This window comes from Gymnoscopelus braueri, assembly GCF_963280865.1.
Source record: "Gymnoscopelus braueri genome assembly, chromosome: 4".
Taxonomy (NCBI): domain Eukaryota; kingdom Metazoa; phylum Chordata; class Actinopteri; order Myctophiformes; family Myctophidae; genus Gymnoscopelus; species Gymnoscopelus braueri.
Genome location: NC_137605.1, coordinates 31,628,778 through 31,645,826, shown reverse-complemented (window position 1 = coordinate 31,645,826; position 17,049 = coordinate 31,628,778). Strand labels below are relative to the sequence as shown.

At 45.1% G+C, this 17,049-nt stretch overlaps 1 protein-coding gene across 1 annotated transcript in view; it reads left to right on the top strand.

The window, feature by feature from the left end:
- The window catches only part of bmper (BMP binding endothelial regulator), a 30,885-nt gene that overhangs the window by 5,197 nt on the left and 8,639 nt on the right, over positions 1-17,049 (top strand). The window contains exons 3-10 of the mRNA XM_080426726.1: positions 7,641-7,740; positions 11,969-12,051; positions 12,843-12,933; positions 13,412-13,494; positions 14,866-14,965; positions 15,382-15,491; positions 16,093-16,227; positions 16,866-16,970. Coding sequence (XP_080282852.1) covers positions 7,641-7,740; positions 11,969-12,051; positions 12,843-12,933; positions 13,412-13,494; positions 14,866-14,965; positions 15,382-15,491; positions 16,093-16,227; positions 16,866-16,970 — 807 coding nt within the window. The remainder of the gene's footprint in view (positions 1-7,640; positions 7,741-11,968; positions 12,052-12,842; positions 12,934-13,411; positions 13,495-14,865; positions 14,966-15,381; positions 15,492-16,092; positions 16,228-16,865; positions 16,971-17,049) is intronic.

Sequence of the window (17,049 nt, the reverse complement as noted above, 5' to 3'; positions counted from 1 at the left end):
CTTTGCACATTTACATCCAATGTCCTTTCCAAGCTGCTCTGCCAGTGTGTGATGGCATGCAGGCTGTCCTACAGCCAGCGTCTGATAGGTCTTTTGATACGGCTCCACTCGAGCTGCGCCCTGATCAGCCTCTGTGTTATCAGACAGCCATCAAGCAAAGCTCTGTTGAATGCTATCAGTCATCAGTGGACCACCGCTAGCCTTTCATCTTTACTTAACCCCTCCGCCCTGCCCTACACAACACACGCCAACACACACACACACACACACACACACACACACACACACACACACACACACACACACACACACACCAGCACAAAGATATACACACAAACATGCACGTGTAAACGTGCACAATCAAACACACAACGCACTACACATCCACTTGGACAGCTATGTCGCTATCCTCCAACCCCCCCCCCCCCCCCCAGTAGGGCATGAAAGACCCCCGTGTCGCCACGCTGTCTTTAGGGGGATGGAGGGTGAGGGGGGGTGGGGGGGGTGGAGAGGCTTTAAAGAGCGGTGGGTTTGAGCCGTCAGGGCTCCAGTGTCACTCACAGGGGGGCTCCCCAGTTGCTGTGGAGTACCTGCTAATGGCCCTGTGGCTGGGGAAACTGGAGGTACACACACACACGCACACACACAGAGGAACCATTGTGTGTCTATGAGAGAGAGAGAGAGGAGAGGGAGCTATGTATGGGGAGTGCTAGTGGAGAGGGCTGACAGACTGACTGACAGGCAGGTCTCCATGACGATCTGTTATCTAGCTGAATCCATCCATCTCTGTCGCGTTCTCCGTCTGTCTGTCTCGCCCTTTCTTTTTTCCAGTCTGTCATCTTCTCCTCTTTTCTTCTCTCACCATCACTTTGACTGGTTGTCACGTTAACCTCATTTTCTCATTCTCTCTTGTCTTCTCTCTTTCTCCTTTCATTATCACGACAGCCATTGGCATCATCTCGTTCGGAGCTCTGGCATCATCAAACCCATTTCTACGCTCAGACCTAAATTAAAGGAATACCTCACCCCCGAAATGATTATTTTTTCCCCCTATCAATTACTCATACCGTGATGCCCCGAATGCAAGTAGAATTTTTGTTTGTATCACATTCCTTTGCGGTAAATGAAGAATCAAAAAACAAAGAGAATAGAGATGAAAAAGATAGGGGTCTGATGTTAAAAACAACAAAACAGCTCTCACAGTATAATCTCAGGTGTATGTCTTTACAGAACGTCACTTTTTCGCTGATACTTTTTGTTTAAAACATTTCCGGGCTAAACAACCTCATGTGCGAACTACGCACACGTCTGAGGAGCGCATGTCTGTGAACTCTGCTTGTGTGAACCCCACAGACATGTCCAGGCACATTCCTCGCTCGTGCATGAGACGGCTTACACCGGAAGTGATTTAAAAAGTAAAAAACTAAGCTTAAAGGTGATGGTTTGGAAGTAATGAGGATACGACTGGATACAAGACGCTTGAGATTACACTGTGAACGTTGTTTTGGAGTTCATAATCTGATTTTGGATAAAGTGATTGCTGTTTTTCATATTGGACCCCTATTATTATTATTATTTATTTTATTCTCTTCCTTTTCAACTCTATTATCTTCATTTTTGGATTCTTCATTCACTGTATAGGAATGTGATACAAATAGAATTTCTCCTCGTGTCCAAGTCATCACAAGGTGAGTCAGTTTTGGTGTTCCTTTAACTCTCCCGTTATTTTTGTATGATATAGAAGTGCCAGGTCAAAACACACACACACACACACACACACACACACACACACACACACACACACACACACACACACACACACACACACACACACACACACACACACACACACACACACACACACACACACACACACACACACGCACACACACAATCTGTGATTGATTAGCACAGTGAGGCTGACTGGCTATCAGCAAACATAGAAGAGGGTCAAAGGTTGTTTCCTGTGACAATCTTTTCTCCAAACAGTAACTGATCAATACAGGACATGACTATCCTGGCCTCACAACGTTCACCTTTTGTTGTCTTAACCCTAACTCTAATGGCTGGTACACACTGTACCACTTTCACAATCGTCAGGTAGTCATAAGATCGTCCACACTAGTTTCACACTAACTCACAACTATCTTTCTTGAAATCAGCTGTCCTAACACCGAGGCAGTCTTATTTACAAACTACCAAATTACACTGCAAAGTATACAGGACTGGTGTAAAATAACTCTAGCACTATTTACATTGGTTTTGATGTAATGCACTAAACTTCAATTAATTAATTCCTCTCCTTAGTCTCCTCTCCTTAGTCTCCTCTCCTCTCCTCTCCTCTCCTCTCCTCTCCTCTCCTCTCCTCTCCTCTCCTCTCCTCTCCAATTGATTGGCCAGACCGAATCATTTGAATTCATAACTTTAAATGTATTCTTCTCTCTGGTTCTCTCTTTCAATGTAGTCATCTTCATGTATTGCAGTGAGTGGGCCACCCATACCTCCTAGTCTTCCACTAATGAAGGGGTAGAGAGAGAGGGAGAGAGAGAGAGAGAGAGGAGGAGGAGAAGAAGAAGAAGAGGGAAAAGGGAGGGATAAAAGAGTGACTGAGTGAGTCAGAGTGTTACCCTCCGCTGTGTAGAAGAGAAGAGATAAAAGCGGACAGGGTCACTCCAGGAGAACAGAAGATATAATAAATTAACCACATTGACCCTGGCGTTCCTATTTTAGACATTAGTCATTATAGCCAAAATCTGAACAAATCTGAAAATAGCAGATCTACAAGCTCACGATGCGCAGCTTAGTACATAAATTACCACAGATGATTTAAAAATATGTGTACCTGATAAAGAAGGAAAACCCTCCCCCCCATACCATAAGTGGTATGGGGGGGTCTACCACATACGATGTGTGTTATGCACGCAGGATACATAAACCTTCTACAACAAGAGCAGATTTACTTAACAAAAGCGTGAACATTTCTGACATCCATTCCACTCGGCGGTCGCTCCGCGGTCCCGTCTAGGCCTATAAGCTACCGTGGCTCCGGCTCGCTGCCAGGGGCCATGACCTGTTTGTTTTGGAGGAAGGGTGAAAGGTGAGAGGTCATGGTGGAGGTGGAGGGGGGTCATGGAGTCTGAGGGCTTAAGTAGGCCTTTGACTCGAGTGCTTCTCTCCTCTCCCTAAGAGCCCCTCAGTGATGTCTCTGTCCCTCGCCACAAAAGACAGACGTCCGTCGTCAGACGGCCTGTCAACTTGATACAACATACCAGAACAAGAGAGAGAGCGAGAGATGGGGGGAGACGGAGAGAAAGATCGGGGAGACAGACAGAAAGATGGGGGAGACAGAGAGAGAGAGGGAGAGGGACATGGGGGAGACAGCGATGGGGGAGACAGAGAGAGGGAGAGGGACATGGGGGAAACAGCGATGGGGGAGACAGAGAGAGGGAGGGAGAGAGAGAGAGAGAGAGAGAGAGAGAGAGAGAGAGAGAGAGAGAGAGAGAGAGAGAGAGAGAGAGAGAGAGAGAGAGAGAGAGAGAGAGAGAGAGAGAGAGAGAGAGAGAGAGAGAGAGAGACATTAAGAGAGGCATGATGGAAAAGGCTGACCGAGAGAGAGAGACTTCAAAAGGGGATAGGAAAGAGGAAGAGAGGTGGGTTGAGATGGAGAGAGAAATTGGGGGGAAAGAGGAGGGAGGGAAAGAAGTGAGAGATTAAATAATTAGAGAGAGGATTGATGGACAGAGAGAGAGAGAGAGTGAGAGAGAGAGAGATGGACAGAGGGTGAGTACTAGTGAGTAGTGACGTGTTTGAGAAAATATGACAACTGGAATGCCTTGTCGCCCCCTAGTGGTGGTGTGTTAGGAAATATCCAACTGGTAAAAGTCAAGACCTGAGGTTCTTGTTATTCAGTATCTCTGAAGATCGACAGTCTAGATGATCCAACCCGTGAAGGTGTTGGGTCAAAATGTTATCTTTCTACAAGAACCATGATGCCTTTTAAAATGCTGGCAAACATTTTGTCGGTATCAGAGTAGGTTTATTTTATTTTCAGGAAGTCAGAATACTTCAGTCAGATATTCTTTTCTGAACACATCTGTTGTGACCAAAGCCAGGGTTCTTAGATGAACAGGTTTAGGTTACTGATGTGGAAGTTAACAGCCACTGCTGCTGTGAATGGGACCAGTAAAGGAATCCTCCGCGATGTTGCCATGGATGCCTCCTGTTGCTGTTCCTGCAGCGTCTGCGCATGTCCAAATAGATCCCTTGATCCCGGGGCTAGCTGTGGTCACCGTACACGCTGTTGTCAAGGAGATGTCTTCGTTTCCACGCCATTGACGCAAGCTTTTACTCTAAACACCAGGGCCGAAAACTGTCTACGTAGAATGGAGTTAATTTGATACAACACTGTAAAATCCTCAGCTGCAATCCGTAACTTTTAAGTCCTACCCAGGATTCAAACATGGGCCTCCCGCATGAGCTAGACGCAATCCCCGCTTGTCCAGGGGAGATATTGCACCTGTGAACTTCAGGCAGCACTACTTGAGTAGGGAGACCACCTCCAAACACTGCAGATGTGCTAGTTATAGTGTATTACTCAAAAAGATTGGTTAAAATAAAGTTTTATTCTTTCAATAAGCTCTGGATTCCAGCTTTAATTTAACTTAGAGAGTTATAAATGAATTTACTGTGTAGCGGTACACGCAACCTTTTGACTTTATCGATACAAAGGTTCAGGTAGAAAAAAAGGAAAATACCAAACTTGGAGGTTAAGAGGTTTTCCAATGAAAGAAGTGATCTTCATCATCTCCCTGTCTTCCTCCCCCTTCTATCTATGTGCCACTCCTCATGCACATACACACTCACACTCCCACATTCACACACTTGTAAACATACCAACGCCTCATCCCTCCCCAGGGGGTCACTGTCCCTGGAGACAGAGACAGACAGTCCAACAGTCCAATCAGGGCCCTCTCCCAAACCACCCGCCGGCCAATAGAAAGGCCCTGAGCATCATAGCAGCATGTCCAGCGTTTATGAGGCGTGGCGACCCATCGTACCCTTTGACCCTGGCAGAGAGGCGGGGGGTCACATCTCTTTACACCACTTAGTGCTAATGGTGGCCCAGTGGAATGGCTTTGAATGGGCTGGCTGGGAATTTATATTGGAGGGTAAGACGGAGGGGGCTGAGTGGAGGGAGAGAGAGAGGTTGAGGGTTATAGGTAGAGAGTGGGAGAGTAAAAGAGATGGAGTGAGCGAATGACATAGATTGAGTGGGAGAAATGGGCAAGGCAGCAGGGTGAGGGAGTGAGAGATGGAGGGATGGAGGGGGAGAGAGACCCAAGAGTGAGACAGAGTGATAAAACAGTTAGACAGGAGGGAGGAAAAGAAAAAGAAAAAGAAGAAGAGTGGACAACGGTGTGTGTGTGTGTGTGTGTGTGTGTGTGTGTGTGTGTGTGTGTGTGTGTGTGTGTGTGTGTGTGTGTGTGTGTGTGTGTGTGTGTGTGTGTGTGTGTGTGTGTGTGTGTGTGTGTGTGTGTGTGTGTGTGTGTGTGTGTGTGTGTGTGTTTTTGTCTGCGTTTATTTGTCGGTATGTTTATTTGTGTGTGTACGTGAGTTTGTGCATTTTGTCTGTTTACTTTTGTGTATGTTTACTTGTGTGTGTGTGTGCGTGTGCGTGTGTTAGTGAGAGGGTTTGGTTTGTCTTGATGTGGGTCTTGTTAGTGGTACAGTGCATACGACAAATACTATTCACATCAAATCATGTCTCTCTTTCTGCCTTCATCTTCTTCATTCCCATTTGTCGTCACTCTTTCCATTCATTATTCTGGAATATCTGTCCATCCATCTCTTATTTTAATGTGTGTCATTTAAGCTGGCAAGTATAGAAGGATGTAGCCGAGCCATTGAGATCAACATGTGCATTAAAGCTGCAATCCAGAACTTGTTTTAATTAATAAAACATTATAACTAGCACATCTGCAGTGCTTGGAGGTAGTCTCCTTACTTTTCCATTGAGAAATTAAACCCTGGTGTCGGGTAGGACACCTTACTGGTTGACAAGTAATACTGCCTGAAGCTCATATGCGCAATATCTCCCCTGGTCTCCCAATGCGAGAGACCTAGGTTTGACCGGAGTAGGTCATGAAACTTTAGACATTGGCGCTTTAAGCCTCCCCCAACATTTGGTGAGTTGTGTGTGCATCTGTATATGTAAGAGTATGAGAGAGAGGTTATGTATTTCCATACCCAGACTGTGACAGATGTTGTGTTCAGCTCCCATGTTTGGTTCCGTGCTCCAACTCATCATCCCAAACAGAAGTGAGCTGTGCTGTTGCTGTGCAGGCCTGACAGCGACGTTGCATGAACCTCCACGCTGACAGCCTCCAGTTCTCTCTATCCCACTGTACTTCTACTCTACTTCCCCTTTAATCCATCTCTGTCTGTCTTTCTTCCTTTCTTCCCTTACTCACCCCTCAACTTTCCATTCATATCTCCCCTTTCTCCCTCTCTTCCGTAATCCTCTCCTCTCCTCTCCTCTCCTCTCCTCTCCTCTCCTCTCCTCTCCTCTCCTCTCATGACATCATTTGTACCCAGTGTGGTTAGGTCTAGGGCAAGCAGCGCAGCTAAATTAAACTGCCCGATTTTATTTTTGCCATTTGGGGCCACAGTCATCCTTTGATCCCTCCTCGTTACAGTTAGCCAGCGAGGTGGCAAGGGATCCAGGGGCCACCACTATATAAACAGGCAGTGTGTAAAAAAAAATGTGTGGATAAAGTCGGTCATAAAACCAGGGTGTGAAAGTCATGTAGATTAAAACAGGGGAGAGCGAAGGACAAATGGAAAGAGAGGAGGGAGGCAGGATGGTGGGCGGTTTGTTTTGGAGGAGTGAGCCATCTCAGATGTGTGCCAAAGGTGATTTTGGTGTTTAGTTTTGTTGGTGTTTTGTTTTGGCTGGGTGAGTTTGCCATGCCGAAAGCCATTTTGCCCCCCAATAAAGTGAGTGTTTACACGTTGTGGGAGAGAGAGTGTATTTGTGTGAATGGTGGGTATAGAATAGGCATTTTGAGATGAAAGGTTCCTGGGCAGAGTATGGCATTTCGCCATGCTTGTGCTGCCTGCCAGGGTTAGGGTTTCCATTCCCAGAGCTGCTCAAAGGGTAGAGCACGGCACTAAAATAATGGTTCCATTCCCTATAGTCTAGCTCAGTGGTTCAAGCATGACACTAACATCGCAATGGTTAGGTTTTCCATTTGTTGTATAGCTCAAAAACGTGGAGCCAGGCAGAAAGGGTAGGGGTTAGGCACACATCAATGCAAGTCACTTTGGCTTTAAAAGCTTCCCCTAAATGACATACATTCTGCACCAATAGTGCTATTAATTTAATTGAATTATGTCACTGGCTGCTCAAGTGATTGACAAATCATCTATCCCACCTCAGTCCCTTTATTTCTACATCCACATACTCCCTTTATTATTCCGTCCACATTTCACCTTGTTCCTCCTCTACCTGCTTTACCCCCTCCTTGATAGATTTCATCTATCTGCTACTCCCTCCCTCTCTCTATCTCGCTACATCTCCATTTATTATAGTCTTGTCTCTGCCTGTGTCATTCTGACTGCCTCTTCCTGCATCTCTCCAGGATGGGAAAGCTGACTGTAAGCAGGAGAAGTGTCCACTGGTGTCGGAGGATTGTGCCCTGGTGGTGAAGCAGACTGGAGCCTGCTGTGAACGATGTAAAGGTAAGGCAGACAGACAGACTGACAGACTGACTGCGCGCATTCTCATTAAAATGCATTGACCGGGCGTCCCACTGTGGCCAGGTTTGGAGAGAACAGTCACAGGCAAACCTGCTCACACAATAAAGCACATGAGCGGCGCTTTTCACACACACACACACACACACACACACACACACACACACACACACACACACACACACACACACACACACGCACACGCACACGCACACACTTATACTCTGCATTGACGAAACCTTCTCAGCCAGAACATAGCCCAGCAGGAAAGCCAGAATATCCTTATGGAGGTTATTATGTCCTGAAAAAGGATTTTGGATGCCTTGAGGTGCTAGAACATGTTTTTCCTCCTGAGAGTGTTGGTGTTAAGTTTAACCCTGTTTCTCGTGTTGTCTTGCAAGATAAGGTCACACTGGAGCAGGGTCAACACAACAAAGGTTATGTTTAACTACATGGAAGACAAGGGTTGAGATACATAGAGAGGGAGATAAAAGCCTTTTGAAATCTGGTTAAAATGTAAAGACCTGACCAAAGGGACAAACACTACTGCAATGTGAATCAGTGGAGCTGTTTGATAAAATGTAGACATCGAGAAAGTATGTAACAGACAGCGAGAAAGTATGTAACTGAAGTGATGATGGTACCTTTAAGCACCCTATAGCACAACTATTCTGGGCATGCCATAAGGCAAACATGTAAAAATAGCAGATCTACAACACGTAGCAATATACCGCATTGTGAGCTTGTAGATCTGCTGTTTTTTGTTAAGAATTGTGATGTAGAGGGAAGAAAGGAGGGGGCCAAGAAGAGACAACAGTGGTTCAGGAGGAAGAGAGTGGCCAATTTAGAAAGGGTTGATCCCTGATGTCAAAGTGTTCTTGAGCTAGACACTGAACCCTATAAGCAGGCAGGCGACTTGCTGTGAACGTGTGTGTGAATAGAAGAAGGTGAAATACATTTTATATCACTTTGAATGGTGTTCGGTATGAATAGAAAAGGTGCTACGTTCATTTACCATTTACCCTCATGCTGCCCTGAGAATTAACTACTGATTTTGGTGACCCCGTGGCCTTTCCTCTAGCAACAGCATTAGGCAACATTGTCCAATTTGCACAATTGCACACAAAGATTATAGTGCCTCTCACATAGCCAGATGTTCAGAGATCTCCGCCCACAGAGACGTCTGGGGAAAACTACATTCAGTGAATGGTGAAACGAGCGCAAACCAAACATACACCCAGTTTTGAAAAACAATCCTGATATCATCCCATATGAAGGACTGCACTAAAGTCTTTGCATTGGTTGTGTGATGCTGTTATTTTTTTAAAGATTCTAATTGTTTCACCCAGTTTTTAGCATAGATCATTGAATTTAGATATCACCAGGTGTATCAATAGACGGAGGTCTCTGATCGTCTCGCTACACAAGACGACACAATATAAAATCAAATAACTTGTGGAACCCCATGATGTAGCCTCTAGCACCACCCTCAGGCCAAGATATCAACATTTTACACATGATATCTCAATCTAAAAGGCAGATTGGAGGATGAACCCTACTGCTGTTGGTGACCCGTGGCCTTTCCTATAATGCCTCCTTCTGTAAATGTACAACATTTGCTCCCCAATTTCCGTCATGAAAAATATTTTTACAATTGATTTTTTTAGCCCCAGTAGTGAGAGCACATGGTAAGTGCTAGCATGTCCATTTACCAGAATGGGATCTACGTATGCACACATACATACTGTACACATTTAGGCACGCACGCACACACACACGCACACGCACACGCACACGCACACACACACACACACGCACACGCACACGCACACACACACACACACACACACACACACACACACACACACACACACACACACACACTTGTTGTGTTCTTCAGTCTTCAGTGTGTGTATGTAGATAGGGCAGGATGGTGGGTTCAGCTTTGGGTTTATAGGCCACAGAAATAAAGCTGCCTTTACAAGCCCCCAGATTGAGCCTCTCCTCTCCTCTCCTCTCCTCTCCTCTCCTCTCCTCTCCTCTCCTCTCCTCTCCTCTCCTCTCCTCTGGCTGTATGGTAAACACATCATAAGAATAACATCAGCATGCTCACGTACAGTATAGCTGCAACTAACATGCTCTCTCTGCCTCTCCTTCACACACACACACACACACACACACACACACACACACACACACACACACACACACACACACACACACACACACACACATACACACAGTAAAATCAGTGTTAATTTAACTCTTGTGAGAGTGTACAAATGTTTACTCTCTCAGAGTTACAAAAGGATACATTAACTCTGAGGATCCAACTGTGTACACATACCTTTGCTACACCAAGTAGCATGGGGACGCTCACACTGGGGGCGCGGTCCTTTTGTTTGCGGTTGTGTGTTTTATGAGACGGCAGTTCATTAAGTGAGGTGGAACTCATTCAAGTTGGCGGTGGAAAGCCCCGCGTCACCATGGCAACATGTGTCAGTTTTCTATTGTTCCCCCTAGAGTGTGGTTGACTTGCGGTCCCAATGACACGACTAAATTTAGGACAGAAACTGTTGGTTTGGGCATAAAAAGCCAGACTTCTCATAACTTCATCATCTCTGCACTCACAGACACTGAGCAAATGTACACTTTGAAATGGTGCGATTCCACTGTATTGGGTATTAACTTACAGGGAAATACTGTACTGTGTAAACTGGAAAATTTGTTTTGGTACCTGATACAGATATTTTTGTTTGGTTGGACAAGGTTATACATTTCTATTCTATCGTGTTGTGTTCGGTTCGGTTCTGTTTAGTTTTTTTCTTTGCCACTTCTGGTCCATATGTCCCTTGTGGCTATAGATTGGGACAGGTTCTCTTGTTGTCTAATATTCTCAGAAGAATTCTTATTTCTGCCCAGAAAGACTCTACAATCCTATACGCTTACAACAAGCTCTACTATTACTATAAAATCATTTTACAGTATAGTAGAGCTGCCCTTACGGGTCGATTTGGTTGTTACAAATGGATAAATTAACACAGAGGGTTTTACTCCGTGCTATGACAATCGACCCCCCCATGTCTGTACTGTATGGCTTGGAGAAATGAAAGCAGGTCGATACATGCGATTTGATTTCATCCTATGGAAAGTTTAGCATTGATCTCAGTCCACTTACAGTAAATGGGATTGGTGAAATGAATAGGCTATTAATTTAGTGCTGAGTGGGTGGCTGGGGAGGGTATGTAGCGTGTGGTCGCTGTGGAGTCTACAGGTCCTCCAGAGATGGAGTCAGGTTACTAACAGCCTCTTATCAAACTGACTATGGATCCAAACACACACTTCCCCGGACGACTTCGGAGATATGATACACACAGCTCCAAGTGTGTGTGTGTGTGTGTGTGTGTGTGTGTGTGTGTGTGTGTGTGTGTGTGTGTGTGTGTGTGTGTGTGTGTGTGTGTGTGTGTGTGTGTGTGTGTGTGTGTGTGTGTGTGTGTGTGTGTGTGTGTGTGTGTGTGTGTGTGTGTGTGTGTGTGTGTGAGAAGAGCGAGAGAGAGACATTCTTGGCATGAATGTCTGTGTGTGCACATAATTTCATAGACTATGACAGAAAGCATTATAGAGAAAGAGAGACTGATGGTCTCTGCTGTTATGTAGTATGTATGCATGTTACTGAATACTGAAGTTATTATCACCCATATCCTTCGACTTCGGTGATGCTAAGGCGACTAAGGTTACTCACCTTCCTTGTGCGTGCATACATTAAAACACACACACAAATACACACTTAATGTGTAATGGCACATTTTTGTCGTACTGTATGCCTGTGTCACTCCCCGAAACTGAAAATAATTTATTTTCTGCAAGCGACATTTTGTATGAGGTGTATACAACGCTTTAGTGCATAACATAGCGTCACACACACACGCACTATGTCAAGTCAAGTCACCTTTATTTATATAGAACATACTTAAATCAGAGAACACATTAATAGAAGCAGACACAGTAACAAAAGTAATGAATAAAAGCAAACAGACAGATTGGAACTGAAAAAGAAGAGGGAAAAGTACATACATAGTGATTATTATTAAAAAAGCCTAGTCAAACAGTCGCCCTCAAGCGAAGGAGAAAAAGTGGAGTCTTTAGGTTTTATTACAATTTTCAACGGTGGGGCTGGATGAACTGCTAATGATTTTCTCTCTGTCTCTCTCAGGTTGTCAGCTGGATGGGAGGTCGTACAACAGCTCAGTGTCCTGGACCAGCCCGACCAAGCCCTGCATTAACAGGCGCTGTCAGGTCAGTGTGTGTGTACTGCATTTTGTGTACATAGAGACAGGCTAGTGGGTTTGTGGACATGGCTATTGGTCTGATGTTTCAGTGCTCTTCTGCATGGCTTGCTAAAATAATCTATGCTTTTGTCACTTGACATGCCAGTGACCTTTTTCGCTTGTTCATCCATTTCACTGGGCATGATCCGTGAATGAATTGTTCGTGCACGTATGTGTAAGCACCACCAGCCACCACACGTTTTGTGTGCACGTACGTATTATGTGCGTGCAGGTTGGTCAGTGTATGTGGATATGTTCAGAATGGTATGTTCCGAAATATCACTGGTTAATCTTCTGCTTCATTCTCGTGGCATCCACCTCAGCACAAATACATAACGCTCAACCAGCCAAAGGGTAGTTTTTGTAACACCGCTATGGGAGGTATGCGCTCGCATACGCTGATTACTTAACCCTGCGTCATTGACGCCCCCGGAATGGCTGGATGAATGGAGAGAATTAGAAGCCCCGACCTCAGAGAGTTGTCGGTTTGAATCCTGTGTGGCTAGGCGAGCAGCTGGATGAGCTCATTGTCATTCAATTTTAAGTTAGGCGCACTGCCATTTCAGTTTTGATGTCACTTCGAAAAGTCCCAGCTTTAGACAAAGACTCCAAAGAAAAGATGGGGGCATCCTTGAAATTCTTAAGTTTGTGTGGAAGGTCATTTGTGAAGGAATTTAGAGATGTTATGCACAGTTATTATAGTTAGAGAGATATGGACTGCCATATCAAAATAAGACTATTCTTTTCTGGTTGTGACAGGAAGGTGTCATCACAGAGGCAGAAGTGCAGTGTGTTGTCCACTGCAAGAACCCCAAGATCCACCCTAAGAAGTGCTGTCCCACCTGCCCTAGTGAGTACACCAGGACCACACCACACAACGCTGTTCAAAGCCCTCACAGTGAAATCGTCAGTGTTCATTTAACTCTGCGAGTGTTTGCACAAATGGCCATAAATGAACACTGAGGATGTTACTGTGCAGCTTCATGTCTGTTCTGGGAAATATGTTTTGCAGCTATTACGATAAAACACATTCTCAACCCTATTCCTGAACAAAAACAATAAAACATAAAAGTCATATTCAAATTAACAATGGAAACTGATGCATCCACAGTCACAGCAAAGTCTATCTATCAATTAACTGGGGATGGTCAACAGATGGTCTTCACTTAATCTGGAGTGGGGGTGTGGGGGTGTATTGGTACCTTAAATTCACCAATTCAATTGATTTGCAATGAACCATAAACCGCACATAGCCTGTAAGTATATGGTCCCAGCCATATACAGTTTTATTATTTTAACTTGTTGTAATGCGTGCTGTCATCTTTTAGGTTGCATCTTTGAGGGCCGTCTGTACAAAGAGAGGGAGGAGTTCAGTCCAGAGGGGAAGCCCTGCATCAAATGCAGCTGCACTGTGAGTGTACCCCCCCTACCCCACACACACACACACACAAGCAGGCATGCATACACATGCAGCACCGCACGCACAAACACGCATGCACTTCCTGACTGTGTAATCAGTCCTTCAACTATGTATGTATGCCTTTCCTATGCCTACACACACAGTAAAGTCCTCCATTTGGGTTACAAAAATGTAAGCCATTTGGTTACATTTGTGCACTCTCAGAGGTAAATGAACACAGAGGATATTTACTGAGGATACTTTGTATCACTGTAACCCAGTTAGCTGTGCTATTTGCTAGCTCCAATCTACCATCACACTGTTCATGGCTGCTGCTGTGAACACATAAGTTGTATAGTCTCACAAATGGAGTATTTTATACTCTCTCCACACAGTAAAATCCTCCGTGTTAATTTACCTCTGAGAATATACAAATGGATCCATAAGGGTCTTTCCCCTTTCCATGCCTCCTTCTCTCTCTGTCAAATTTGTATCCTTTCCTCCCTCTCCATTTTTCTATTTATTTTAACTATTTATGTATTTATTTTTTCATTTCCTTCATCCATCCTATCCCTTCCTTCAGTAAACAAAGCAGAGAGGTGTCAGAGGACACACACGGTAAAATCCTCAGTGTTGCGTATCCATTTCATCACAGAGAGTGTACAACTGTACCCTTAGGGGTCCGTTTGGTCACATTTGTACACTCTCGGAGCACTGAGGATTTCTACTGTGCTCCAGACTCATTAACACATTCACACATAGCTGTGGCAAGAAGTGGCGAGAACCAAACACTTTATATAGTACATTATGCAATATGCTTTCACGCATAATATCACTTAATTAGCCACAGGTGAGACACCTTCCATGCCTGCTGCACCAGGCTGGCGCCACCCCCTGTCCCTCCTGTTGCCGCTGGCGACAAGTCACACCCCACTGTCATTAATTTCGAATTGTACAACATACTTTTATATAGAATCCTTTATGCACAGCAACAGTAGAACTAGATGAAGCTACGTTGATGGTTGGGTAATAAACCAGAGGCGTCATTTCAGAAAAGAAATAGGGGATGGCACAAAAAGTTAGCACTTAAGCCCTATTTAAAAAATAGTGAGAATAGCCGATCTACAAGCTCTAGGCGTGTTGTGAGCTTGTAAATATTTTTTAAGGTTCGAAAATGTTGGCCTATAATGACATGCCCAAAATAGGGACGCCAGGGTGGAAGTGGTTAATGAATGCACGATTGCAGACAAGAAAACATGTGTCTATAACATGTATCACGTGTAGATGGATGTGGATTGAGATGCACTCAGGTTCATCCACGATTTTGCCATCCCCTGGGACTCCAAATGATGCCCCTGTATTAAACTATGTTTGTTATTCCAGGGAGGGCGGACCCTATGCATGCGTGAAGTGTGCCCTGTCCTCTCCTGCCCCGCCCACCTCAGCCACAGCCCACCTGGGCAATGCTGCCCCAGATGCCTTGGTAAGTGTCTGTGCTTTACAGCCCTCTTTGAAGGACATTAAAGCCTGGATTTAATAACTCAGGCTGTAAATTGCGACACCGACGTGCAACGCACAGCAAAACTAGCCGATCTACCGGCTCACAACATGTAATGCTGCGGCGCGTTGAGCTTCTGGATGTGCTATTCACGGTGCACGACACCAGCACGCATTAAAGTATCACAAGTACACAAGTATCATGCCTATACGGTTGGCACACACTACATGTGAAATATTTAATGTGCAAATGTGACACACCATGACACTCTCTCTCTCTCTCTCTCTCTCTCTCTTTCTTTCTCTCTCCATCACTGTCTTTATGTCTCTCTCTCTTCCTGCCCCATTCCCTCTCTTCCTGCCCCATTCCCTCTCTTCCCTGTATCTCTCTCTCTCTCCCAGGCCAGAGGAAGGTGTTTGATCTGTCGTTAGGCAGCTGTCTGTTCCACAGTGAGGTTTATGAGAACGGCACCTCCTTCAAACACGACAACTGCACCACCTGCACCTGCAAGGTACAGAGGCTTCCTGTCGGAGACAGAGATTCACTTTGCTGTTTGGTGTATTCTCGCATAGCCAGACAATCGGACGTCTTCGCCTATCTCCGCCTGCCAATCGTCTGGATGCATTTAAATTCATTGCATGAGCTTGGACGGACGGTGAAGGCAACCGGTGACAAGGCCATGCCCACTGTTATTTTGTTTGTTTTAGGACACGCCTTCACCATCTTTACCCCGCCCAACTGAATGCCTCCACCTAGATTAGGAAGGACCGTCCTCCGTCCTTTGCATTGGTTCTGCAATGCATTTTTTTTCTTTTTTCTCAGAAGTTTGACCAGCCACATCTAGCCCGCACAGAATTAGAACATCACCAGACTTGTCAGTAGGCGGAGATCTCTGAAAGTCTGGCTACGCGAGACTATGTTTGGTGTGGCTTGGGTCAGTTTGCTCCTGTCACACAGAAGGGGTTTAAAGGGTAGTGGACAATATAAGGCAATCGCAGGAAAGTTAAAAGGCAATTTGGTGACTGTGCCCGTCACGCTCATGACTCACACCATCTGCAACTCCACCCGGAATAACATTTTTAGCCTTCTCCCTTCTCCATCTGCCTTCCCAGGATTCCACTGTGGCGTGCAAGAGGCGCTGCTCTCGGCCAGGAAGTTGCCACGGCGACCAGTGCTGCGAGGAGTGTCTGTCCTATGTGAAGGTGGAGGAGGTGAAGTACTGCCGCGTCAGGAACAAGATCTACAGGGTGAGATGACTATGAGAGGAACAGCAGTTATCATGTCCGCTGCTTTAAAACCACTTCGCTTAAACCCTTTATACGTCCTTGACCTTCCTTTTTTCCCTCGGCACCAAATCTCTTCGCCGAAAATAGCCGATCTACAAGCTTACAACGTGTCACAATGCACATTGTGAGCTTGTAGATTTTTGCAGAATGTTTGGCTATTTTTGCAGAATGGGATGGAAGGATGGATGGATGGATAGATGGATGGATGGGTGGTGCAAAAGATTATGAATAGATGTAATCTACATCAGTGGTTCCTAAACTTTTTAGTTTGAAATGAGTGAAAACCGCAAATCTACAAGCTCACAACATTTTGCGCTGCATAGTGAGCTTGATCTGCTGTTTTCACTACTTCTTAAACTTTGTATCTATTTATTTATGGTAATTATAGATTATTTTCATTTTATGAATGAAATACTTTTGAAAAATGTTGGAATTGTTTTTAGTTGATGAAAAGTTGTTGTATGCAGGAACGGGGAACAAAAGGAGATATTTACTCCTGACCCATGATAAAAATTGGTCTACGACCCACAATTGGACAGTGTTCTACATTATTGTGTGTTGTTTAGCATGCAGTCAAACGTAATGTGTCTCTCTTTCAGGAAGGGGACATGTGGTCATCGGTCAACTGCACCCTGTGTGCCTGTGTCAAAGGCAACATTGAGTGCCAACCCAAGCAGTGCGTACCCATCATCAGCTGTCCCTCGGTGAGTGACAGGTCCACTACCCACTCACGAGACTTTGTGTTGTTCACGTCACTTCCTGAATGCTTTGGATGGAAATGTT